General features: G+C 43.4%; 1 protein-coding gene across 1 annotated transcript in view; it reads right to left on the bottom strand.

Annotated features, from left to right (window-relative positions):
* Nucleotides 1–26573, bottom strand: part of LOC129836349 (protocadherin-15-like) — a 340099-nt gene that overhangs the window by 6603 nt on the left and 306923 nt on the right. The window contains exons 29-37 of the mRNA XM_055902394.1: nucleotides 18842–19057; nucleotides 17631–17719; nucleotides 15961–16137; nucleotides 13688–13906; nucleotides 12261–12269; nucleotides 11744–11860; nucleotides 1842–1860; nucleotides 1042–1080; nucleotides 826–899 (exon numbers count right to left, since the gene is read on the bottom strand). Coding sequence (XP_055758369.1) covers nucleotides 826–899; nucleotides 1042–1080; nucleotides 1842–1860; nucleotides 11744–11860; nucleotides 12261–12269; nucleotides 13688–13906; nucleotides 15961–16137; nucleotides 17631–17719; nucleotides 18842–19057 — 959 coding nt within the window. The remainder of the gene's footprint in view (nucleotides 1–825; nucleotides 900–1041; nucleotides 1081–1841; nucleotides 1861–11743; nucleotides 11861–12260; nucleotides 12270–13687; nucleotides 13907–15960; nucleotides 16138–17630; nucleotides 17720–18841; nucleotides 19058–26573) is intronic.

The following is a 26573-nucleotide window of genomic DNA, read 5'->3' as shown; positions in this document are numbered from 1 at the left end:
GGTGAGCCTCTCGGGCTTCCAGCCTCTCATACGTGCTGCCTCCTCATACCAGCGCTCCTGGGCTGTGGCTGCCTCCTTCTCCTCCCGAGAGCGGCGATTCACACCAACCTTAGCCCAGGGTCCTTCTCCATTGAATATTTGTTCCCAACTCCATTCCTCTTCTCTCCATTGCTTTAGTTCCTTTCCTCCGGCTCCAATCCGCTTGGTCCTGTTGTGGTGGGTGTTTCTGTTAAGGCAGTCAATGTTGTTCTCCTCCTCAGACGAGGAGGAGCATGGATCGGACCAAGATGCGGATTGGTAATTGTACATGTTTAATGTAAAAACACAAGAAAACACTACAAAATACAAAACAACAAACGTGACTAACCTCAAACAGTCCTGTGTGGCCCAAACACTAACACAGGAAACAAACACCCACAAAACACCAGTGAAACCCTGGCTGCCTTTGTATGACTCTCAATTAGAGACAAACAATGCACACCTGTCTCTAATTGAGAATCATACCAGGCCGAACACAAAACCCCACATAGAAATACAAACATAGACAAACCCACCCAACTCACGCCCTGACCAACTAAAATGAATACAAAACAAAGGAAAACAGGTCAGGAACGTGACAATGTGTGTGTGTGTGTGTGTGTGTGTGTGTGTGTGTGTGTGTGTGTGTGTGTGTGTCAGGGGCTTGTGAAATGTAAGTTCATGATACATTTGTAAACTAGTCTTAATGGCATTACTTTCAGCAATTAACCAGTGGAGATCAATTCAATTCCCTGGATCAGAGCGAAACTGATGAGATATGGGAGGGACAGCGGGGATTGGACTCACCCCTGGTCGTAATTATAGTATTCGTCCCTGTAGTAGTCTTGGCCTGGGTCGATGCCTGACTCCATGGAGAGCTCCTGAATTTCAGGAGAAGCACATTGAGATACATCAATAGAGAGAAAAAATTAGAAACCATAGATAGAAACACAGCACAGCACAGAACAGCGTGCGCATAGCAGAACTATCCTGGAGCTTTGACAGAAGCAGTAAGGTTTCTACCTCAGGTCTCAGCAGAGATGGCCTCAGCAGTTGCTGTTGCTGCCATAGATTAGTTGGAGAGGGAGGGATAAGGAGAAACAGAGACAGAGTGTCCAGTTCACAGTTGATATTTAACTACAGATACAGCAGGATAAAGAATGAAAGCTTTTTAAGGCCATAGAGAGAGGAGAGTGAAGTTGGAAGAGAGTAGCGAACAAAGGTTTGAGGAGGAGATGAAGAGGTGACGGAGAATAGAGAGAAAATGAAAGACAGGATGAACAGAGTAGCCAGTCACAAGTAAATAGACAAAAGGTATAGTTGAAAAAAAGATGATAGAAAAGTTGAGAGACAGAAGAAGCCAGAAGAGAGATATGACAGATAAAGCACACTCACAGCTGCTATCAAACAAGATTAAAAATGAAGGGAGCATGCATGACACTTCTGATGCTGGGCAGGATTTGTAGGACTCAGGGTAGGTCAAAAGTTGTCAAACATTGTATCAGTTAATCATTGGCTAAGCTCCTAGTAGTACTTCCATGCACCAGTAGAGAAAGAAAATGGCCCTAATGCTCATCTGTCACTTGACAGCAGACAGATTTGAAATGACAGCACCAGCAGTTTTTGAACCAAATGTAAACTGTGATGCTAATGTTAAAGTAATAAGACAACTATCTCTATGACTCCGTCTAAATCTCATTCAGTGTTTTCCATCAGGTGAGCGGTAGATAAGAATGATGGTGAATAAAGCTCCCTTGAGCATGGAAAAATTGACTTGGCACACAATGCATAACATAAAAATACATCACAATAAAAATGCCTACCTTTCTTCCGTATCCTCGCCTGTAGGTCATGGAAAAAAGGAGGGAAGAAATAGTGCAAATAATGAGTACAACGTGAAAACGTCAAAATTCTAAGTGCATTGATATAAAAGCATATATTCTGCTGACCAGTTAAGTGATTTCAATGTTACTTACTGTGCAATTTCCTGTGTCAAGCCAATGGTTACATTTTCATTTAAAAAATAATGCATACAGAAACATTATTGTTATCTATTTGTTATGTTCTTTCTTCCATTATAACAATGATTGGCAGATAAAATGAAAAGTTGGATCCATAAAAAGGTGGGGGAGAAAGAAATAGGAAATAACAACAAACCCTACACTTAAGTTGACATATCTAAGCAATTACCTTTCCAATAGAAACTGGGGAAATCATTTTATGGCACACTATTGTCTCTCGAACGCATTTGTTAGTAACATATAAATGTATGTAAAAAAAGGATTTGTTATTGTAAAAAGTTCAAACAACCTTTGACTGTGGTTAGCTTTGTGGTTGTCACACCATATAACTCATATCAGATTAATTTAGACCAGGATTCAATCATTAGCGCGGTAACCTGCATTAGCTGACAAAGCCTTTTCATAGCTTTTTATTTATTTTGTTTTTCAGCAGTGTCGGAGGTGTAGGCTAACTGCGTTAGTGCTGTCAAATCCACAAGCGGCTCCTGGTGTTTCCTATCGCGGACATTGCCATTGGATGCACAGAGTCACATTAGTAGAAATCCCATGCAGCTGCATTACGAATTTGAAGACTGGAATGTGGGATGTTATCTACACCTCGATTAGGCTAATATAGATCCCTATTATTTCCTTGAATGATTTTACATTTGAGTGCCATTATATTTCTATAATGGCACTCTATTTCTAGATACACTTGCTTGTTCTGAACTTCTAACGTGGGTGGATATAAGCATGTGCTCCTGGTAAAGACTATGAGCACAGCCGCCTACCAATTAGACAGCTCAAACGCAGTTACACCTCCTACACTGCCTAAACAAACGCAATACAAATCCGTGTCTGTCGGCTAATGCGGGTTACGCTGATCTGATTGAATCCTGGCCTAATTGTCAAGAATTAGAGCGACTGGATTGGAAAGCAGTATTGCACCCTTTTTTGAAAGCATTCTTGATGATTTACTCAAATGCACCTCACACTAGCCAACAGTTAACAAAGCATCACAGAGATTTCCCCCAGAAAAAAACATAACTGTCCCAGACATACAGCATATCCAAAATATGCATACGGGGAGGTGTGCATATAAAAAGTTGATGCTCCCTGCCGTACGACCACACCTCCCCGTATGGGACTGGCTAGGTGGGAGTAGGGCTGATGAATGGCCTGTTGGGCTGGTGAAGTCTTTAGGAAATACCAAAACAAATGGCCCATAGGACAGATACTGTAGGCAGGGAAGACTAGGGCGGGTGCACATCAGATGTCCACTTCATATAACTAATGGACAGTTAACCTCTTGGAACTATAGGGGGTGCTGTTCCGCATTAGCATATTTGTGTCTCCAAATTAAACTGCCTCGTGCTAAATTCTTGATCGTACAATATGCATATTATTGTTATTATTGGATAGAAAACACCTTCTAGTTTCTATAGAAGTTGAAATTTTGTCTCTGAGTTGTACAGAACAATTTCTACAGCACTTTTCATGACAGGGTTCAGATTTCAATTTTTTTTACCTCTGATCTGGGGTCTGTTTTTAAGGCGACAGTGAATGCTATGAAGAAACCGACACTGCCTACGTCTTCCTCTGGGTGTCTGTACGTCATCACGCTTTCAATGGAATCGATGGGATATTCACAGCCAGTATAAAAGACCAAAATGTATAGAGACCGCCCTTTCTCGTCGTGCGCCTGAAGCGTGAAGGGCATCGGACCTGCCTCGTTCCAAATCGTTTTCTAACCAGCAATATTTCTCCGGTCATGTTTTCACTCGTTTTAGGTGTTAAAAACATCAAAATGTAGTTAATTTGAACCGTTTTATAGCAATTTATATCCGTTTAGTGCGATTTTAGAGGAATTTATTTGTTGTGCACTCTGAAACTTTGGACACGTTTTGGGGTGTCGGTCGTTGGTGGTGGACATTTCGAAGGACAGAGGACATCTATCGACCAAAAGACGTTTATAACATAGAAAGGATACATTGCCCAAGAATCTGATGGAAGAACACCTCAAAGTAAGCAATATTTAATATGATAAATCGTGTTTCTGTCGAAATATTTTAAACGCACATTTCGCCATTTTGTTTGGTATAGCTTCACTTGGCGAACCCTGTATTGAAAAGTAAGGATAATTTTAAAAATGTAAATCAGCGGTTGCATTAAGAACTAATTTGTCTTTCGATTCCTGTAAACCCTGTATTTTTTAGTCAAGTATATGATTAGCTATTAATTAAACCAGATCACTCTGAAAGATGGCGACCGACATTTTCAGGCTTGTTTTGCTACTATTTTCATTGTGTAACCACGGTTTTGTATGGCTAAATATGCACCTTTTCGAACAAACTGTATATGTATATTGTAAAATGATGTTACAGGAGTGTCATCGGAAGAATTCTGAGAAGGTTAGTGAAAAAATTAATATCTTTTGGCGATGTTGACTTTTATCGCTCACTTTGGCTAGAATCAATGCTGGGCTGCTATGTGCTATGTGCTACGCTAATATAACGATTTATTGTGTTTTCGCTGTAAGACACTTAGAAAATCTGAAATATTGTCTGTATTCACAGGATCTGTGTCTTTCGATTCGTGTATGCTGTGTATTTTTACGAAATGTTTGATGATTAGTAGTTAGGTAAACACGTTGCTCATTGTAATTATTCTAGTCCATTTGTGACGGTGGGTGCAATTGTAACCTATGGCAGCTACCTGAAATATGCACTTTTTTCTAACAAAACCTATCCCATACCATAAATATGTTATCAGACTGTCATCTAATGAGTTTTTTTGTTGGTTAGGGGCTATAAATATCTTAGTTTAGCCGAATTGGTGATGGCTACTGGTGTTGGTGGACAAATAAAAGATGGTGGATTATGCTAATGTGTTTTTAGGTAATAGATGTACATCTTTACATATTGTGTCTTCCCTGTAAAACATTTTAAAAATCGGAAATGGTGGCTTTATTCACAAGATCTGTATCTTTCATCTGGTGTCTTGGACTTGTGATTTAATGATATTTAGATGCTACTATCTACTTGTGAAGCTATGCTAGCTATGCTAAACAGTGTGTGGGGGGTGGGGGGTGCTCCCGGATCCGGGTTTCTGAGGCAGTAGAAGTTAAATACTCATGTAACCAGATGTAACCAAGAGGAGGGAGTTTCTTCCTATCTTAGAGGCCATTAATTCACTGGGAGCTAATGGTTTATGATGCAGAGAGGTAAAGGATCGTTTTAGGATGCAGACATTTCCCCTATAAAATAATATATTTGACCATACCCAGACATAATGATGAGTTAGACCACACACACATGTTTAAATGATTATGTTTAAATGATTGAGTTTTCTAAACTAATAATCATTTTGAGGAAGGTGATGTGATACAGTTAAAAAGCCAAGTGTGTGGTGGTAGTGAACAGACTCTCCTCATTACGTTTATCAAGGCACAGGATGAAAAATTAAGAAAATAAATTGTTAAACCGAAGAGGAATAGACACAATAATTGCCATCAAAGGAACAAAAAAATTCAAATAATCTCATCTGTTAGAAATGACAGATGTTAGGGCCGAAGAAAAAGAGCACCTGAACCAGAAAATACACTGAACAAAAATATAAAAGCAACATGTGAAGTGTTGGTCCTATGTTTCATGAGCTGAAATAAAAGATCCCAGAACTGTTACATACTGGTGGGGTTATGGTATGGGCAGGCATTAGCTATGGACAACACACATAATTGCATTTTATCAATGGCAATTTGAATGCACAGAAATACCGTGACGAGATCCTGAGGCCCATTGTGAGGCCCATTTCTTTTAAGGTATCTGTGACCAACAGATGCATATCTGTATTCCCAGTCATGCGAAATCTATAGATTAGGACCTAATTCATTTATTTCAATTGACTGATTCCTCAAATGAACCGTAACTCAATAAAATCTTTGAAATTGTTGTACGTTGCGTTTCTATTTTGTGTTCAGTATAGTATGTGAGTTGTGGGCCTTTTCGATAGAGGAGATTACCCCATGTGGTGAACACAGAATACACAATTAGTCTAAATTTGATCTGTTCTGGAACACCAGGGGAATGTCTGATTAAACAAATTGAACTGCTCTTGAAAGGAGATGAGAGAGGAGGGACGAGAGACAAACATGGAGTGGCACAGGGAGAAAAGACAGAGAAAGGAAGAGCTACAGGAGCCTTGAGAAGATTGATGCCGATGCTAATCTGTCAGAGTCACATGAAAATGATAAGGGATAAATGAAAGGAATGACAAGAAGGGGTTAGGTCGAGAAATTAAGCGAGAAAGAACGAGAGAGAGAATTTAAAAAAAAGAGGGCAAGAAAGCGTGTTAGACAGAAGAAAGAAGAGAGAGTGTGTGTGATGGAGTTAAGAGGAGAGGGTGACAGGTCAGAACAGCAGCGCCAGTGGTTGAGGGATTGATTGCTTGACTAATTAGCCGCTTTCAGGGAGCCGTCAGACAGCAACAGCTACTAGTTTATCATGCTGTGAGGATCTGTATAGACCATCCACAACATCATCATCAGCCTACTGATGAGCCCACAGCTTCAACTACCACTTCCCAACGTCAAACATCTAAAGAAACATCTGAACTCTAACACTCTATTCCTTCAGAGCACTTTGGAAATTCAAATGCAATGTTGTTCCGGAAATGTAACATTTTTCTGCAAATCATGAACAAATAGAATGCTCTTGCATTGTTTTGAAATTAGTAAATTAGACCGCACCATTAACCCAGGATGTTGTCTTGTATAGATTGTATGGATATTCTGATCGAATGCACTGTCCTCTGTGAAGAATAAGGGCTCTCCATTCACCAGGGTACTCGTGGGGAATTCAAGTCCATTAGGCTCACAATGTGAGAGTGGGCTTAGAATATGTTTATTTGTATGGATGAGTGATCCAGGCTCTATGCACATACTCACATCCCACTGGGCACACACGGGTTGAATCAACATTGTTTCCACGTCATTTCTATGAAATAGAATAGACGTTGAATTGACATTCGTGCCCAGTGAGATAGATCTAGATTCAATCCCTATGTGCTCCCTTCCGTATCCCATCTCTTCGCCTAATTAGCCTCTTCACCTATCTCTATTTCTAATCTGTCTGTCAATAAAAACATTGAAAATAATAGACTCTCCATCTTCCGGAATTGGATGGGAGTACAACATACAAGGAGCAAGTTTTATGCAGGTTCAGTTCAACATAATTCTCAAGCCTTGAACACTTTAATGGAATCTGTGTGGTAGAACAGGGGGTGAAGATAGAGGATGGTTGGTGACATAGAAAAGGCCAAAGGGTTCTGAATTTAGGGACATGACAATATATATATTTTTTTTAATCCTCAGTTTAAGAGGTTCTGAAAACCTATGGGATCTAAGGGCCCACTTGCTGTTAGTTGTGATGACATTATAAAAGTTTGTTAGGGGAAGAAACTATGTTGTTGATGACAACACGTACAATAACATCAGACAGAAAATATCCAATACAACACAGCATGTTCATGACATGAGACATAAAGATGTAGAAAGAAAGAAAATGAATTAGGAAATAGAGCTAAGGAGGCGAGAAGTCAGCCAGTCAGAAGGTGGTGGATTGGGATGGAAAGTGATTGCTTAGTTCCTCAATCACAGAGTCTGTATTTGACTGGTTTGATTGGCTCGGCTCCTGGACCTCTGAGGTCACATTGTTAGTGCTTGGTTGGCTTGTTTCCAGAACAGAGGAGTTAGTGTTTGTGGTTGAGTTTGTTTGGACCACAGGTTCCGTGCTGGTCAGGTTTGGCTGGTTTGGTTCCTCACGGGACCCAGATCTGTTTGGTCTCCGAATTCCTTCTGGTTCCTCGTTTGCTTGGGGTTTCTTGCCGAATCGCGCCACCTTGCGATTCTTGTCTACTTGACTGTAGAGGTTGGCAACAGACTTCTCGATGTCAGCAAGGTTCTGGAGGTTTTTCAGAATCCCCTTTAGCTCCTTCCTCTTCACACCGTCCTCGGGCTGGGGGGGAGGTGGAGGGGGATGGGCCCGGGAGGAGATAGGGCGGAGCGAGGACAACGGCGGCAGGGAGGTTGGGACAAACTGGACAGTGTGGCGGGGTCGCTCGAAAGTGGGGGAGAAAGGGGGTGGGAGGGGTGGGGGTGGTGGCGGAGGAGCACGATTCCGAACAGGAGGGGGAGATGGAGGGAAAGAGGGTGGGGGAGAATGATCAGGCTCAATGAAGTGAGGATTGAAGGGTGCAGGGGGAGGAGATGAGGAGGGAGGAGGAGGAGGAGATGAGGCAGGAGGAGGAGGAGGACCAGAACGAGGCGTTTGAGAAGGAGGAGGCGGTGGAGGAGAATGAGGAGAAGGTGGAGGAGAATGAGGAGAAGGAGGTGGAGGAGAATGAGAAGAAGGAGGGGGAGGTGGCGGATTCTCAGGCGGGTCAGGGATGATCTCCACAGTGATCTCGCAGGGCTCTGCAGTGATGTAGCTGGAGACACTGGAGCTGAATTTCCCGAGGACAGGCAGGGTGGGCCTCTGGGCCAGGGGCGGAGAGCCTTCGCCCTGGGTGATGATGATGCGGGGAGGCACATCCTTCCCTATGGACAGGGGGCTGTAGGGGCTGTCCATGATGGAGAACAGGGTCTCTGCGCTCAGCTCCAGCATGTCAATGTTGTCTTGGTTCCGCAGTAGTGGAGGGGAGGTCAGGGAGCCCCTGGAGTCACGCCCTCCCCTGGGGGTCCTCTCCTGCATGGCCTGCTGTTCATACTGCCTGGCCTGCTCCCTGACAGACAGCTTGCTCTCCTCTGTGCTGCGGCTGCTCTGGATGTCATAACCCTCCAGGCTTCCTTGACCCTTCATCCCAGCTTGGAGCAGCTGCAGCTCCCACTGGGCCGGGTCCATCAGAGCCTGTCTCTTCAGCGACTCGTACCCCTCTGACCCTCCACGGAGACGAGTCCGCATGGTCCAGGCGTTCCCGGACCCTCCAGAGAGGGAGGGGGAGAAAGAGCCCCCTTTTGCCGTCCCATAGGGGCTGCTGAAGGTCCCGTCTTCTTCTTCGTCGTAGAGGGGGTTAGTGGTGGTCAGGGGGTGGTGGTCTGACAGAAAGGTGACGTTGCTCTCTGACTTGGGCAGGATGCTGTGCAGCGACCCGTTGCCACAGGAGGAGTTGGCGCGACAGGCGAAGCTGCTAAGGCGTCTCTGGCGGTCGGCTTCATCGATCTCAAACCTTTTAGCCCTGTCCGATTAGGAATGTAGATGGAGGGTGAAGAAAAGAAAGATTTGAAACACAGGTGAAGGAAGGATGAAGGATGAGGAAGCAGAGGAGAAGGGATGAGGGAGATGCTATAGATCCTTCAGTCATTTTGACTCTTAGTATTATTATTATAGTTAGAAACAATATAAAAAATGTGATTCGAAGTCAAAGGTAATGCAGCAGGGTAGATCATGCTTTTCTTTTCTTATTGTGGCTACAGTATCAGAGTCAATTGAAAAATGTCTCTAAATACAAAAGTTTTAAAAAAGTTTTAGAAAACAGTTCAACTGCTGACAATATTTGGACAGCCGATAAAGTATTCAGTTGAAAACATCCCAAGTCCATTTAATACAAGATCAAAAATCTAATCATATTTGATTTGAAGAAATCAAAGCAGTCACAGAGGTACTTCCATTTTAGCATCACAGTCCACAAATATATGGAACATGTGATATGTGAAGTACCCAACACCTACCCATGTGCATCAGTCCAATCATAGCAATAATACTAAGAGGTTATGATCTTAAGTTAATGGACGTGAAACGTAAACAATCACTTTTTTCTCATGGGATCAGGATAGGGATGGGTAGGGCATAAGCTATAAGCGTCTAAAGATTCACCATACCTCTAAAGTTTACAAAGGGAGGATCACTTTTCCTAAACAGGTAGAAGCCAAAATTGTGTTACGCTGTAGTTAAGCCTTACCTTCATAAAGAGTATTACCTAGCATCCCTGAAATTATACCATTATATTAAAATGCAAATGCACTGACCATGTACAGTACTGTAACGTCTAAGTTATTTCTGTACTAAAATATTAAGTGCATGTCAATGAAAAATATTCAAAAACAGGTGTAGGAGACTAGACGCAATCTATATCACTCTTGTTTTGCTATTTGAGCCTAGGCATAAGCATTGGGGCTACTTACTGCAGTCTGAATCCATTGAAGAGCAAATAGAGTGGAGATTAAATGAAAGACAGACAAAGACAGATAGATGTTTAACAAAGTGTAACCTTATGGGAAATAGTCAAGAAGCCGAGGTAGCCATGGTCAAACTGGTTGGTTGATGAAGGTGGTGAATGAATAGGCATATAACAAGTTCTGCATACATTCAAGGTTTCTTCTAAAACTATTAACATTTCTTTGCGCATTTAGGATAGTATTTAGTGTGAAAAGTGGAATCTGATTGTGTTAATGGCAAAACTGATTCGCAAAACTGCTGAGGTATTCAACAGCGACAATAAGAAGGGAAAATCAAAAAGTAACTTACCACAAAATCAATTACCAACAAAAGGATGGGACAAACTGAGACACAGCATTATTCTATTTCTAGCAAACCTTGGCCTCCCTTTTATGAGTCAAATCAAACAGCTTCACCTTGAGAGAACAGAAGGCCATGTTGAAATGGATCTGGCATTTAATTGCAAAGTCACACATTGACAATCTGAGATGGGATACCGAACAAACTTAGGTCTGTGCAGGTGTTTGCAGGAGGACAAAAGCACACGGAATTATGACTGAATTGGAACAATGATGTAGTCATCCAAATGTATAAATCTCAACATGAAAGACTCTAAAGACCAATGTCTATCGTTGGTGGACTAAGGCCTTTTTTTGTCAAGAAATGTGTATGTTGCCTCCAGAGTGGTGCAGCGGTCTAAGGCGCTAGAGGCGTCACTGCATATCCGGGTTCGATCCCAGGCTGTACAGATCCGGGTTTGATCCCAGGCTGTGTCGCAGCCGGCTGCGACCGGGAGACCCATGAATTGGCCCAGCGTCGTCTTAATGTTTATACATTTCTTCATTCCATTCATTTTCTTTTAGATTTTGTATTGTTGTGAATTGTTAGATATTACTGCACTGTTTAGAGCTAGGAACATAAGCATTTCGCTACACCTGCAATAACATCTGCTAAATATGTGTGTGACCAAAACAATTTGATTTGATTTGATTTTAGGGGAGGATTTGGCAGGCTGGGAAGTCCTTGTCCCATCGTGCTCTAGCGACTCCTTGTGGTGGCCGGGCGCATGCACGCTGCCTTCGGTTGCCAGCTGTACAGTGTTTCCTCCGATACATTGGAGTGGCTGGCTTCCGGGTTACGCGAGCAGTGTGTCAAGAAGCAGTGTGGTTTGGCGGGGACGTGTTTCGGAGGATGCATGGATCTCGGCCTTCACCTCTCCTGAATCCGTACAGGAGTTGCAGCAATGGAACAAGACTGTAACTACCAATTGGATATCACAAAATTGGGGAGAAAAAAGGGTAAAAAGTACCAAAAAAGAAAAAAAAAAGAAATGTGTTTCCTGTTTGAATAATAGGCAATGTCCTAACACCCACAAACTTTATCATCTGCACAAATAGGCATTACTCATCAAACAGGGAGTAAGGAGGTTAGGAGGAAGAGGTCAAAGGTGGGCTGGGTTTCTATATAAGCACTTTGTGAAAGGGCTTTATAATTACATTTGATTTGACTTACGTGCTGCTGTCCCCTAGTTCCCCGTATATATTGGCTGTTGGGGCACGTGGAGCAGCAGCCTTGCTCGCTGGCAGAGCCTGCTGAATCCTCGCAGTCTTGGCACATTCCGCCTGTCTCCTGAATTTCAAAAATAAAGTTTCATCAGTTTGAGTCAATCCATTGCACTTTGTTTCCATAACATTTCATCACTTGTTCCCCATGAAGGCTACATGTCTTTGGTGAAGGAAGTGATTGAACATCAGCACAGTATGTATCTCATCCCAACTGACTGAGATAAAAATAACAGAGGCAATCTCTTATATAAAACTAGATTAAAAAAAGGCAAGCCATTGTCTATATGAAGGAGATGACTTGTCTCCAATGTTTGTACTTTTATCCTCATTTTAATAGTCATTCTGACTCCCTGGTTCATCTTTAAAATACTATTCAGTAATGAGGACATGTGACAGAACCATGTTGTATTCATGCTCAAGTGCATACAAGAGAGATCACTCATATCACATGGGCAATTACTTACTCTTTGAATCTGGTGGGTGGTTTTCCAGGCAGTGCGGGAGACAGCGGAGCAGAGGGGAAAAGAAAACACAAGAGAACTTTGGTTAGACAATTAGCTCATTCCTATTTTGTTAATACTACACAATGAGAAACATTAATTAAATTGGGACGCCTCTGTGTTGATGAGACGCCTCTGTGTTCCTCCAACTCCATTCAATTGTAATGAATGGCGGTTATTAAGGTTCCTTTTGAAAAACACACCACTCTAGGTGAAACAATGTCCATTATTCATGGAATTCCTTTTGACTTATTCAGATAACAGCCAGGCTTTGGATAACATGCCCTATCACAGATCTCAGCCTATTTCACCACTGAATATAATAAGAGGATATAGTAAAACGTTGTGCTTAATTTCTTATCACACAGTGTTATGAAACACTTCAGGCTCTCCAGCTATGTTTGCAGTTCATACAAGTATATCAAACTCAAGAAGCCTTTTTCTTTTATTTAGTTTGTTCTCAGCATTACTTATTCACAACAAAACACAATTACCCCAGAAGAGAGAAATGAGAGAATGCGTTGCATCAGAATATTCTCCCGGAGATCAATAAGTCATGAAGTTGAACCAATGAATGAACTTCTCTAAATTGGCGCATCGTAACACTACAAACTCTACAATGTGTCTGTGTGTGTGTTTTTTCAGCTCAGGTTAACCACGCTGACCCGTCTGTTGGGTGTAAACATTCCCCAGACATCAGTGTTGATGTAGTGTTTATGTGGTGGATTCACACGGCACAAAGAACGACATTGAGGAGCACCTGCCTGACACATTCCCAGTTCTCATGGCTTTACGACCTTGCCCAATTGACATCAAATAAATCAACCATGACTATCAGGAACAAATGGTATACTAAATGGTATACTAAATGGTATACTAAACGATATACTAAATCTGTGCCATATGCTTTATCATTATGCAATTTGTTGTGTGTGTGTGTGTGTGTGTGTGTGTGTGTGTGTGTGTGTGTGTGTGTGTGTGTGTGTGTGTGTGTGTGTGTGTGTGTGTGTGTGTGTGTGTGTGTGTGTGAGTGTGAGTGTGTGTGTGTGTGTGTGTGTGTGTGTATGTGTGTGAGTGAGTGTGAGTAATGGGGTAGTGGAGCCGTGAAGACACACTGTGACGGTCACAATTGGCTTTGGATATTTGTTGCAAATGACTGTTAATTAATCGGCTTTCACAGTGTGTGAATAGGGACATTAGACCGGCGGTGCATGCTGTCAGCATCCCTAATTCGTTCGTTCGAGAGAGACTGGGAGAGTGGTGCTTGACTAAGTACCTGGCACCATGCACATTTCCACAGCCTCAACAAACTACAGTGCTAGCTTTGAAAGGTCACCATGGCCAAACACACACATGTTGCCTGTAGCTACGACAAGTGGTTGTGCACTCACTGTTTGTAGGTGACCATGATGATGAGGATGGCGGGGATGCAGCAGAGGATGATGATGATGGCGAGGGCGAGCAACGCCCCCTCTGTGTAGCCCACAGCCTGGGCAGCCTTCTTCACGCTGGCCACGATGTCGGGCGTACGGATCTCTAGGATGCGTCCTCCTTGACCCAGGAACGGCTGGAACTCCTTGTTGATATCCAGCAGCTTCCCGTCCAGAAACCTGCCAGACAGACCACAGTCAGTCACACAAGTACGTGGACACCCCTTCAAATTAGTGGATTCAGCTAGTTCAGCCACACCCATGGCTGACAGGTGTATAAAATCGAGCACACATCCATGCAATCTCCATAGACAAACATTGACAGTAGAAGGGCCCATACTGAAGAGCTCAGTGACTTTCAATGTGGCACCGTCATAGGATGCCACCTTTCCAACAAGTCAGTTCGGGACATTTCTGCCCTGCTAGAGTTGCCCCGATCAACTGTAAGCGCTGTTATTGTGATGTGGAAACGTCTAGGAGCAACAACAGCTCAGCCGCGAAGTGGTGGGACACACAAGCTCACAGAAAGGGTAAAAATCGCCTGTCCTCGGTTGCAACACTCACTACCGAGTTCCAAACTGCCGTTGGAAGCAAAGTCAGCACAGGAACTGTTCATCACCAAACTCCATATTAATGTCCATGATTTTGGAATGAGATGTTTGACGAGCAGGTGTTCACATACTTTTGTTCATGTTGTGTACTTTAAGTTTGGATGTAACACCATTTTAACTGCGATTTAAATTGGTGTTGAATCCTAACATAATATATGCGCCTGTTACTTGGCCTTATGCGTACATGGGCATTGATGTCAATAGGAGATTTGTGCAATCCCAACGCAATCCTCTGCCACACGCTGCATTATCATACACTATATGGACTCTTTATACAAATGAATAGTACTCAAGTGATTGGTCTTTCATGTGAGTTATCTATTGGCTTCTTTCAACCCTCAAGAGTCCTTATTTCCTTCATTTAGGCGAGAGAGGCACACTCAAGGTGACATCATAATGCTATAACCTCTCTCTCCATCTCTTTCCCTTTCTCTATGTGAGCTGACAGCAGAAGCACATAAATATAACATGCAATTAACTCTCTACGCTGCCAGGCGTGAGCTGCATGAACAAAGAGCTTATTTTTTCCCTCCCTGCTCCTTAAACCTCGGCTAGACTCTTCCTCAACAGCCTCCCATTGTATCTAAGAGGGGGATTCTTATTGAAGCAACGGTAGATATATCAGCACCTCTTTTTAAAATGAACAACGGCTCTCCAAAGCTGGTACTTGTGATAAGAGTGACGCTCACTAGCTCAGGCTAAGATACCCCCTTTCTTTATGAGACACGCGTGTCATTACAGTAAAACAGGGCCACCACTAGCAGCCAAGGACAGACAGAGAAGTAATGTGCTCAGATTAACTCAACACAAAGCCACTTTACTCAAAGTCACTTTTTAAAGAGCAGGATTAAACAATAGACTGGTATCTGGTTTAAAGAGGAGGGGGACGTAGCCTAACTCGTGCTGTTAAAGCCAGAGTGAAAATGAGTATGGGGCAAAAGAGAGGGAGGGAGATAGAGGGATAAGGACGGAACTTCTGTGAAAAGTGGAAGGGTGCGCAGTAGGGGGGAAAGGTTCCTCTAGCATGGTGCCTGTCATGCTCTGAGGGGGTCCTTGGCTCCCACAGAGTTGACTCTAACCCTGTCTGAGGGCCAGAGAACATAAGACTAATGGCAGCAACATGGTCCTGGGGTGTTTTAACACACCCTGTCTGCTTAGTGGAAGGGGACTGCTCTTTCCCCTGACAGGGTGAAAAAGTGTTGCAAAAGCACTTTTCAGCTGCACCATTAAAGCATTTTTGGATACTGCCTCTTAGTGGTAAAAGTTGAAAACATTGTTTCTCCTGCTATGTAAGAGGGAGACGTTGGGCTCTGAGGAGTAGATCTCTCTCTCCGAATACAGGGGGACTAAAATGCTAAGCTGTCAGAATGTTGGAACAACCTCAGGGTGGCTTAGTGGCCACTACTGACGGAATAGCACCTTTTCCTCTCACAAGCATTCATGTTAAGCATGAATGGACAAAACCTCCATATCTACTACTACATCTCTCTCTCTCTCTCTCTCTCTCTCTCTCTCTCTCTCTCTCTCTCTCTCATTAGAAAAAGGAAGAGAAAGATAGAGGAGAGAGAGAGAGAGAGAGAGATAAAGAGATAGCTATTCATTTCATTGTTTTGTTTCACTCACTTAAAGAGCTCCTGGCGTGAGATGGCCCTGTTGGTCAGTGGGTCGATGGCATATACCATCAGGTCTGACTTGGTGTAGTCCTCCTGGTCAAAGCCATCTCCGAACCGCCGCGGCCCAATGGATTCCACCACCACCTTAGCCCCTGGGATCTGGTCCTGGATGTATCGCTCCAGAATACTTACGTTTGGGAAACAAAACCATTGTGGTCTGTTCACATTTAAAATAAAGTATAGTACCAGGTATAGCTGAAGCATTAGGTATTTCTACTTTCATATTTCTACAGACATCTTCTCCATAATGTGAAGGCTCTATGAATCATTCAGTAACTATTCTCATACTGTTATTAACAGGTGATGTACTAGCGAAAGTGCTGATCAAGCTTTAGCAGTGGTTGCCCTGGTTCACTTCACCTGCATGTGTTGTGTCACCATTTACAAGTTGACTTTATAATGCTGAAAAGCCATACTTTTACTTGTGTGTGAACATATGTGTTTGAGGTCATACTTTAAGTATTTCACTCCCAGCCATAGTTGTTAAAATGGACACCAGCATGTCTTTTCTCACTGGGTTCTTGGCAAAAAAGGGCTTCCATTATCAATTTCAAGCTGAGTGAAATTAGCACTTTAAATGACAACCACTAAATGGGTACTTTCTCCAACCCGAATGCCAAACCTGATGAACAGAGTATCCAGTTCTGGACCCCAGTAGGACCAAGGAAGACGGGAGGCTTCTCAGATTTGATCAGAATGACTAACTCAACACATGATTTAGTTGTCAAAGCATAGAGCAATCTTAGAGGGGTAGTGCCATTGAAAGTGAGGCTTTAAAACAATGAATGTATATTACCTTCTTATTTTATTATCCTATCTGTACTTTTTTCTGTTCTTGTTTCTCAGTCATGAACTGATTGAGAACGATTGATTTGACTGTCTATCTGGACAATCAGTTTTACTTGCCCAATCATTGGTTAAGGCAGACAGAACGTAAACAGACAGTGAAGACACTGAGGACCTAAGTTCTGCAACAGGGATAATTCACAAGTTCTATAACTTTTTTTTCCATTGGATGTTTTGTTCCTCAAAACACAGTTGGAGATTACCCAGAAAACTGGGATCATTGCCAGAACATTAGCTAAGATTCCCTATAGGGAACTGGATTTCAACGCAAACAATTTCACTAGCAGAAATGCTAATTTGCATCGTATGACTTTGAACCAAGTCCCCTTATTCAACAGGATAAATAAAACATTTAAAAATGCATTCCACTTTTGTAAGTAGCATGCTGTGGCAATCAAACAGTGACTCTCCACAGGACTTCTGCTGCTAAACCATAGAGTTATCACTGAGAATGAAAGGGATGGCCTCAAACTTTTAGTTGTAATGCATTTAAAATGTACTTTGGCTTGGGCTGAAAGTAAAAAACGAGGGTGGTGACAGACCCTACTGTACTATACAAATCTATTCCACTGTAGATGCTTCTCAGAATATATATTTTTAAAGTATGGTGCCCTAGTAGAGGAAATGTTCTCTAATGAAAATAAACGTAATACTTTTTAATTCACTCTCCTGTTTCTGTTGAGGGGCCTTTAGGACCATTATAGGTTTCCAATTGAACCAAGCATGATCACTGTGACAATAATACTGAAAGGAAGTGATTGACTGGTGCCTTACGCAATAAGCTGCTCTTTATTCTCCTCCACGACAGTGGGCGAGACATTGGACACCACCACCTGCATATCCAGCTGGTTGACCACAGACACCTGAGAGAGAGAGAGAGAGAGAGAGAGAGAGAGAGAGAGAGAGAGAGAGAGAGAGAGAGAGAGGAGAGAGAGAGAGAGAGAGAGAGAGAGAGAGAGAGAGAGAGAGAGAGAGAAGAGAGAGAGAGAGGAGAGAGAGAGAGAGAGAGAGAGAGAGAGAAGAGAGAGAGAGAGAGAGAGAGAGAGAGAGAGAGAGAGAGAGAGAGAGAGAGAGAGAGAGAGAGAGAGAGAGAGAGAGAGGAGAGAGAGAGAGGAGAGAGAGAGAGAGAGAGAGAGAGAGAGAGAGAGAGAGAGAGAGAGAGAGAGAGAGAGAGAGAGAGAGAGAGAGATGTAGTAGTAGATATGGAGGTTTTGTCCATTCATGCTTAACATGAATGCTTGTATTGGTTGCTTGCATTGCCTGCTTGTATTGGTGCCATGTGGCCAATCTAATGGTGCTTAATTTTCGCCGGCACAGTAAGTGCACTGGCTCTGGGCTCTGCAGCCAAATCTCCCACACGGTCTCTTTTAAATTACAGTTCCTGTTGAAAATGAACCAGCAACATGGTTAAGCACTCGCCGCTGTCACCCGTTCAGGCACCGTTCCAACACTTCTTCAGTCTCATTAGAGACTTGTTAGGCTGACATATTAGGAGAACCCCTGACTCCAATAACTGGAAGGAAACTGAAATGTATTGTATAAGTATAACGACACACACACACACATGCACACACACCAATTAGAATGAACAGAAAACACACTCCATGCATAGTTTAATTGGATCATCAGCTCGAAGCAGAGGGGTTCTCTGGCATAAACATAACACATCTTGTGTGCTGTAACTGCTCTGAATAATTGAATATATTGGAAGCTAAACACAGTCTAGAGAGAAGAGAAAACATGCATCATCATCATGTAGTCTCCTAATGAATAACTCATCTCAGAGGAAGACTGCAGTCTGACACTAATAAACCCATCAGATGTTGTGGGTGGTTGGGGTATTGGCATCGGTTGTTAAGATCACAGTTGACTGAGGGCAAACTTCTAACTGCCAAGCGTCGTAGTCTCATAATCACTTGCCTAACAAGAAAGAGTGTTTCAAACAATGGAGGGATATGTGTTGTTTGAGGACACTAGATACTCACCACCACATCAGCGCTGCTGCTCAGGCCTTTTCCGTAGTTGTCGGTGGCGATGACCGCAAACTTGAAGTAGGACCTGCGCATGTTGCGGTACATGATAGCCGTCTTGATGATGCCCGTGTACTGCTCGATCACAAAGCTGTCCTGACCATCTGCCGTGGGCGGGATGATCAGCCGGTACGCATTGGCACTGTAGTTCCCTGTATCTGCATCAGTGGCCTGGGAAAAAGTAACACACACACACACACACACACACACACACACACACACACACACACACACACACACACACACACACAAAAGACTGAGATCTTCTGACATCTACTACGTTAACAATGGCAGTTACGATGAGTGTGCCTCAGTTGTGGTGGCATATTTTGGGACAGCGCTGCTTGACTTGTCGACACACATATACACATAGGATACACACAAATGGAGGGCATAGAATGGAGTATTGAGGCACCTTAGTCAAAACTAACATTTTGTAAGTAAGTCACTCTGGACAAGAGCTTCTGCTTATTGTCCAACATGGCAAATGTATTATTGTCATTGCTCCTTATTAAAGGATGACAGTGCATTTAGATAATTTGGCCAGGAGAGGGAGAACTTGAGTCTCAGAAGCAGGTACAGTATGGCACAGAAAGAATTTGTCTCTGGCCTCGCTGCCTGTCTGCTGGCCTGCATGCTCAGTCTTTCATCAATTCTCAAAGTGCCTGTCTGCAGTGACATTGATTAATAGGTGCAAAGACTTTTTTTCTCTCCAGGTATTGATGGGAGGATGGAGGGATTGAAGGAGGGAGGGAGGAAAGGGAGAGAGTAGAGCAATAAATGACAGGGCTGCCCTATCTCGGTCATTAGATGGAGCTAGATATTCTCAAATAAGACTGTGTACCACTCCATTCAAGCCGCCCTAAAAACACACTCATATCAAATAAAGTAGTTTCAAGTGATAAGGAGCCACTCGACTGCCCTCTGGTCATGCCCCCCTCTCTTCTTTGCGAGGAGCACTATTCTAAGCTCTGCTCAACACAACTTGATCCCTGTTTCCTGCTTAACTGTTGACAGGTGTGTCGCGCAGGTTTTTCAGCTCTCTTCATCTACATTTACATTTTAGATCTTATCCAGAGCGCCTTACAGTTAGTGCACGCATCTTAAGATAGCTAGGTGGGACAACCACATATCACAGTCAAGGCAAGGGAGGGTGCGTGGGATTATTTAAGATACTCTTCGGAGAGGTAGGGTTTCGGATTATTTCAGAAGATGGACAGGGACTGCTGTCCTAGCTTCAGGAGGAAGCTGGTTCCACCATTAGGGTGCCAGGACAGAGAAGAGCTTGGACTGGGCTGAGCGGGAGCTGCACTGCCATAGGGGTGGGAGGGCCAAGAGACCAAAGGTGGCATACCAGAGTTCTCGGGTTAGGGCGTAGGGTTTGAGCATAGCCTGTAGGAAGGGGCAGTTCCTCTTGCTGCAAGTATCATGGTCTTGTAGTGGATGCGAGTGTGTGGAGGAGCGGGGTGACATGGGAGAACTTGGGAAGGTTGAACACCAGGTGAGCTGCAGCGTTCTGGATAAGTTTGATGGCACAAGCCAACAGCAAGTTGCAGTAGTACAGACAGGAGATAAGTCTTTTGTGTTTCCTTTTTCACTGGGTGAACCCGAGCTGGCTAGCACAAAAGCATCATGGCTAAGCATACACTCGCACACGCATAACCTGGTTAGCCATACTTTTATAACAGAGTTATAATGGGCCCCCGTACCCATGGGAAGCAAACATGCTCAGGCAGCTCTCGATCGAGTCCTGCAAGTTTTGTAAGGTTTTTACCAAATACCGGCTCATGTCACCTTAAGCAACCCTACTAGCCATCACGGTGAAAGCTAACTAGCTAACCACTGTCTTGTTTTTTAGTTCGCCTAGCATTAAATGGCTTTTTGCCTACTAACCAAACCGATCCAACCATGCAGTGATCCGGTCCATGAGAGGACTCACCACTAGCTTAGGTCTCTTGAGTCTTGCACGATTTACATAAAGCTCTGTCGTTTTTGTACTTATCAACTTTACCAGCCCCACCTACTCGGTCCAAGAAACTCAAAACCCAGGTCAGCTACCGCGTCAAGGCTAACCTTGCAATCACCTGCCCGGCAGACCCGCATATCTTGGCAACCGGTCTCCACTTTCCCCTACTACGAGCCAAGGCTCCACACCAGGGAGAGGGGCAGTTCACTAGAGCAAGTGCTAACTGAGTGACCAGTGATGCAGCTGGCTGCAAACCCACAGTCCAAGTCTCAGGACAGAGGCAGACAGTTTGAGGAAGCGATACTCTGCAGCAGCCGCATCGAAGTCCAGCCCAGCTGATTCCCCTGTGGGGGAGAAAGGGCGCCCAACCAACGGTATGCCCCAGCAGCAGAGGCAGCCAACCGTCTCCTGGCCTGACACCTCTCCCTGGAACACAGACTCCCCTCCTCCCCCATCACAATGGGGGAGAGGCACAACCTTTCCCTCCGTGCAGTGACTAATTTCTATAAGTTCGTTCACAAGGAAGACGGAGCCCACTCTACCCCCTAGTGCCCTCCGTGCCACAGCTCTCACCTCAGCTCTTTCTCTAGTAGCCGAGGCAGGAACACAAACTGTCAGTCCCCACCTAGCACTGTCCACATATCCTAGTGTTTTAACACACAGTGGTAAAGAGGAAGGTGGTCACGACAGAGACGTCACTCACAGGTTGGGCATGAGGGAAAAGCGGAGTTGTGGACCCCATTTATTGCTCACATAAATGACCTCGAACTGCTGACAGTGTTCCTTTCTCTGAAACCATTCCTACCCTGCCTTTGAAATTGTCACATCTTGACCAGAACGGACAATAAGACTGTGGTGGCATACATCAAAACCCAGGGTGGCACTTGCTCCCTGCGCTTACACAGACTATCCATAGAATTATTCTGTGGAGAAGAGCACACCTACTCTCACTACGAGCGACTCATGTCACGGGAGCTCTGAACGTAGGAGCTGACTTGTCCAGAAGGAATCCTCATCACAGGGAATGCAGACCATCTCCAAGTTGTGAAACAGATCAGGGAGAGATATGGTCAAACATCCGTAGATTTCTTCGCACAAAACGTGCACTGCCCGCTGTTCTTTGCGCTAGCAGGAAACACACCATTGGGGGTGGACGTGTTGGCACACCCTTGGCCGGGGGTGTTCCGTTCCTTTTCTCCTCCTCTAAGCCTTATACTCCCCAGAATGAGGGAAGACGGCTCATACCTCATCTTGGTAGCCCTCCATGGCCAGGCAAGCTCTAGTTAGCATAGATCATTCTCCTGCTGTACTATGAGCCCCGGCAACTCCCGTTACGCAGGGATCATCTGACCCAAGCGAGCATATTTTCCACCCTCACCCCGATACTATGGCCCTCGGGGCATTGCCCGTCAGAGGTTAAATCTGGATGTGACAGGCCTGCCTCTCAGTCATTGAGACAATCCAGAGTGCCAGGGCCCCTTCTACACTCTCAATGTATGGATACTCAATGTATGGCTTTCTCCACTGTTAAGGTCTAGCCGCTATCTCGGTCTGTCATATAGGCTTTCGCAATAACACAGTGGGAAAACACCCCTTGTTATGTCGTATCATGAAGGGGTGCTTCGCTCACGTCCATTTTCCAAGCCTTTAGCCCCATCTTGGGATCTGTCTATTGTGCTTGAGGCTATTTCACAGCAGCCTTTTGAGCCGCTGAAAAGCATGGAGATGACGTATCTCTCCTTCAAGACTGCTTTACTGGTCGGTCTTAAGTCCGCAAAGTGAGTTATTGAGCTGCACACTGTGAGTTCACCCTTCATGTCTACAGTTTTTCCCCCAAGGATTCTTTGTTGTCTAACCCCGCCTTTATACCTAAGGTCAGCAGCAATTACAAATGTCTTGCTTGTGGCATTCCACCCGCCGTCCTTCACTTTTATGGAAGAAGAACGTCTCCACCGTTTGTGGCCAGTACGCGTGTTGCGCATCTACTTGGATAGAGCGAGAGTTTTACGCAAGAGCGACCTCTTGTGCACTGTTCAAGGGCATGTCCTTACAGGAGATTTGTGATGAGGCTTGTTGGGCATCCCCTCATACTTTTATGAGGTTTTACCAGCTAGACGTCACTGCACCTTCTTTGGGACACATTCTGTCCTCAGTTTCGGGACGTTCGAGGGTTGATAATTTGAGACTACCTGGCTTTGGAAACCAGGTCTGCAATACAGAATTGGTCATATCCTAATTGTGAGATATCAAAACGAGTAATTGAATGACAATTCAAGGCTACTCTCGCAACCCAGGTTCTCTGATATTATGAGTGAGATGTCTCACCATATTCCCATGCTCTCAAGAGCGAAAGGAATAGGCATGCTCGAGAATGACCAGAAGGTGTGCAAATGGCTCCTAATAATGAGGGGTGGGGCTCACCTCCTTCACCCCTCGACCTGTCTGTCTCTGACATATGTGTGTGATTGGTTCTTTGAGGTTCTAGAGATTCGGTGAATCCCACTTGTGAGATATCTCACACATAATATGTAACTCATTTCAGGAAACTAGGCATATGTGACACGTCACTACTTCACAGGAGAGGCATTTGAACATAAACATTTATTTTTTATCAAAATTATTTTTGGGGGGCAGAAATTACTTCTGGAACATGTGAACTTTCATGTGCCTAAACAACAAATGTGTAGGCCATCTGTAAATAAAAATACAATTTCTAAATTATGAGCCTAGTTTGTTCAGCCACGGAAAAAGTCAGGAACCTTCCTGCTAGCCATGATTGGCTGAGATAATGTATGGACCAGACATGCTGAGAGATGAGTTCAAATTGGTCTACCATGTAGCAGACTTCTGTCTATAACATGAGCTGCTCAGTATGTGTAGGTAATCCTTTCTAACGCGGCTTTTTTGAAAGATATCAAGAATAGCTGCAAAAGTGTTTTGAAATCAGTGCACTGCCTGGTGGTATGATGGCTAAGGAGATGGAGAAAATTGTGGCGTTTGATTGCAAATATCCGGTGGGAGTCGAAAAGAGAACACAGAAGGCTGTTGTATAAAACACTTGTCTCCGGATTACATCTTCAAACTAAGGGCAACCGTGGCATCCATGACAGAGAGGAAGAAGCATTCATCCATATATATGGGTAAGAGAGTCTAGCTAACTACATAATCTAATATTATACATTTCTAATTTAGTCAGTCATTTTCATTGCAAGTTAAAGCATACTGTTAGCTAGCTAGCTAACGTTAGCTGGCTGGCTCACTAACTAACATTAAGTGTATTATCTGTGTAGTAATATTATTCGTATCTCAGTGCCATTTTCATTGCTAGTTACAGCCTAATGTTAGCTAGCTAGCTAAAATTGAAACTAGTTAGTTAGCTACCTGTAGATTCAGGCAGGGTAGTAAAGTTATGAGTTGAGATTATGGTTCATTGTTTAGCTAGCTAGCTACATTTCGAAACAAAAGACTCCGCTATGCAAGTAACCATTTCACTGTACCGTTTACACCTTCTTTATCCTGTGCATTATGTGATACAGTGTGTTACCAGAGACGGTAGTGTGAAGAACAACATGACCTGTCCCAAAGTCAAAAGAGGATATAACGTTAGGCCAACTAGATAGTGTCCAAATTCTACAATTCTCTGGTAGAATGCCCTGCTTTTATTTCAGCACACTCACAACCGTAACCTATTTTCTGTAATTAGCTCACCATTAACTTCTCCTCAATAGGGTGCTGTTTGCACTTTGTAATAATTTTGTTCCCAAATTAAACTGCCTCGTACTCAATTCTTGCTCGTACAATATGAATATTATTATTACTATTGGATAGAAAACACTTTCTAGTTTCTAAAACCGTTTGAATTATATCTGTGAGTAAAACAGAACTCGAGTTGGAGCATTTTTCCTACGAGGATGTGAGAATGCTGAATTCTGCAAGCTGTTCTCAGGTCAGTTTATTAATTTGCCTGTCTTCTATTGGTTGAGATACACTGCATACGTCTTCCCCTGGGTGTCAGCGAATAGTGAGAATTGAAATGGAGTTGCTAGGCAGAACTGAGAGGTTATAAATGGGCTGGGAACGGGGGGTCCGGCCTTTGTCCTCTTCGCCCTGACGCAGAAAGGAGCTCTGGCTCTCGGTCTAGTTCGCTCCGGTTATAGGCCTTAGATATATCCGACTCTGTTTTTATTCGATATAGGTGTTAAAGACATCATAATGTTGTTATATTAAACCAAGTTATATCAGTTTATATCGGTATATTGCGATTTTCGGATATTTATTTGTACAGCGTTTTAGTGAGTCGGACACGTCTTTGCCACATGGCTAATGTTTACTGCTAATTCGAACGTTGAAGAGGACAATATACACCCAAGCAACGATTATTTTGGACAAAGGACACCTTGCCCAAGATTCTGATGGGAGTTCATCAAAAAGTAAGAAGTATTTATGATGTTAACCTGTTGAGGCTGGGGGCGCTGTTGTCACTATTTATGGTAATCTTGTAATTTTTGAAATGGCTTCCTACAAAACTCTTGATCGTACAATATGCATATTATTATTATTATTGGATAGAAAACAGTCTATAGTTTCTATAGGAGTTGAAATTTTGTCTCTAAGTGGAACAGAACCCATTCTACAGCAATTTCCCTGACATGGAGTCAGATTTCAGAAATGTTGGCCCCTGATCTGGAGTCAGTTAAAAGGCCACTGTTATTGCTATGAGTATACGGACACTGCTTACGTCTTCCCCTGGATGCCTTTACGTGATGACGATTTGAATGGGGTCGATTGCACGTTCACAGGCACTATAAATTAAAAAACCCTGTAGCTAGTAAGTCTTTTGGAGCTGCGTTATGCGCGTGGAGGACACCGACCCGCACCTGTTCCAAGCATTAGTGTTGGGAGTAATCTTTCTCCGGTCATGTTAAGACTCGTTATAGGAGTTAAAAACATCATAAGGTAGTTAATTTAAAGCGTTTTATAGCAATTTATATCCGTTTAGTGCGATTTTGGGACATTTATTTCTGAAACGCTGTGAATCGCCGGGCACGCTTCCAGTTCATGCTGAACGCAGTTGGCATTTCCACATGGCAAGAGGACAGCTTTCCACCAAAAGACGATTAGACCCAAGAAAGGATCCTTTGCCCAAGATACTGATGGAAGAACAGCTCAAAGTAGGACATTTTTATTATGATAAATCGTGTTTCTGTCGAAAAATGTTAGTGGCTTAGGACGCCATGTTTTTTGACGTAGCTTCGCTTGGCGCAAACTGTATTGAAAAGTAAGGATAATTTAAAAAATGTAATTCCGCGATTGTATTAAGAATTAAATTGTCTATCAATCGATGTCCACCCTATATTTTTTAGTCACGTTTATGAGTATTTATGTATAAGAGTAGATCACTGTCTAATATGGCGCACGGACATTTTCTCACCAGCTGGGCTACTTTCCCCATTGTCTAACCATGATTTTGGTGGCTAAATATGCACATTTTCGAACAAACTGTATATGCATGTTGTAATGTGATGTTACAGGGGTGTCATCTGAAGAATTCTGAGAAGGTTAGTGAAAAAAATAATATATTTTGGCGATGTTGACGTTATCGCTCACTTTGGCTAGAATTAATGCTGGGGTAATGTTTGCACCTGTGCTATGCTAATATAACGATTTATTGTGTTTTCGCTGTAAGACACTTAGAAAATCTGAAATATTGTCTGTATTCAC

Source organism: Salvelinus fontinalis, chromosome 37 (assembly GCF_029448725.1).
Source record: "Salvelinus fontinalis isolate EN_2023a chromosome 37, ASM2944872v1, whole genome shotgun sequence".
NCBI classification, from domain to species: domain Eukaryota; kingdom Metazoa; phylum Chordata; class Actinopteri; order Salmoniformes; family Salmonidae; genus Salvelinus; species Salvelinus fontinalis.
Note: the sequence above shows the minus strand (reverse complement) of the source record. Positions and strands in the feature narration are given on the sequence as shown.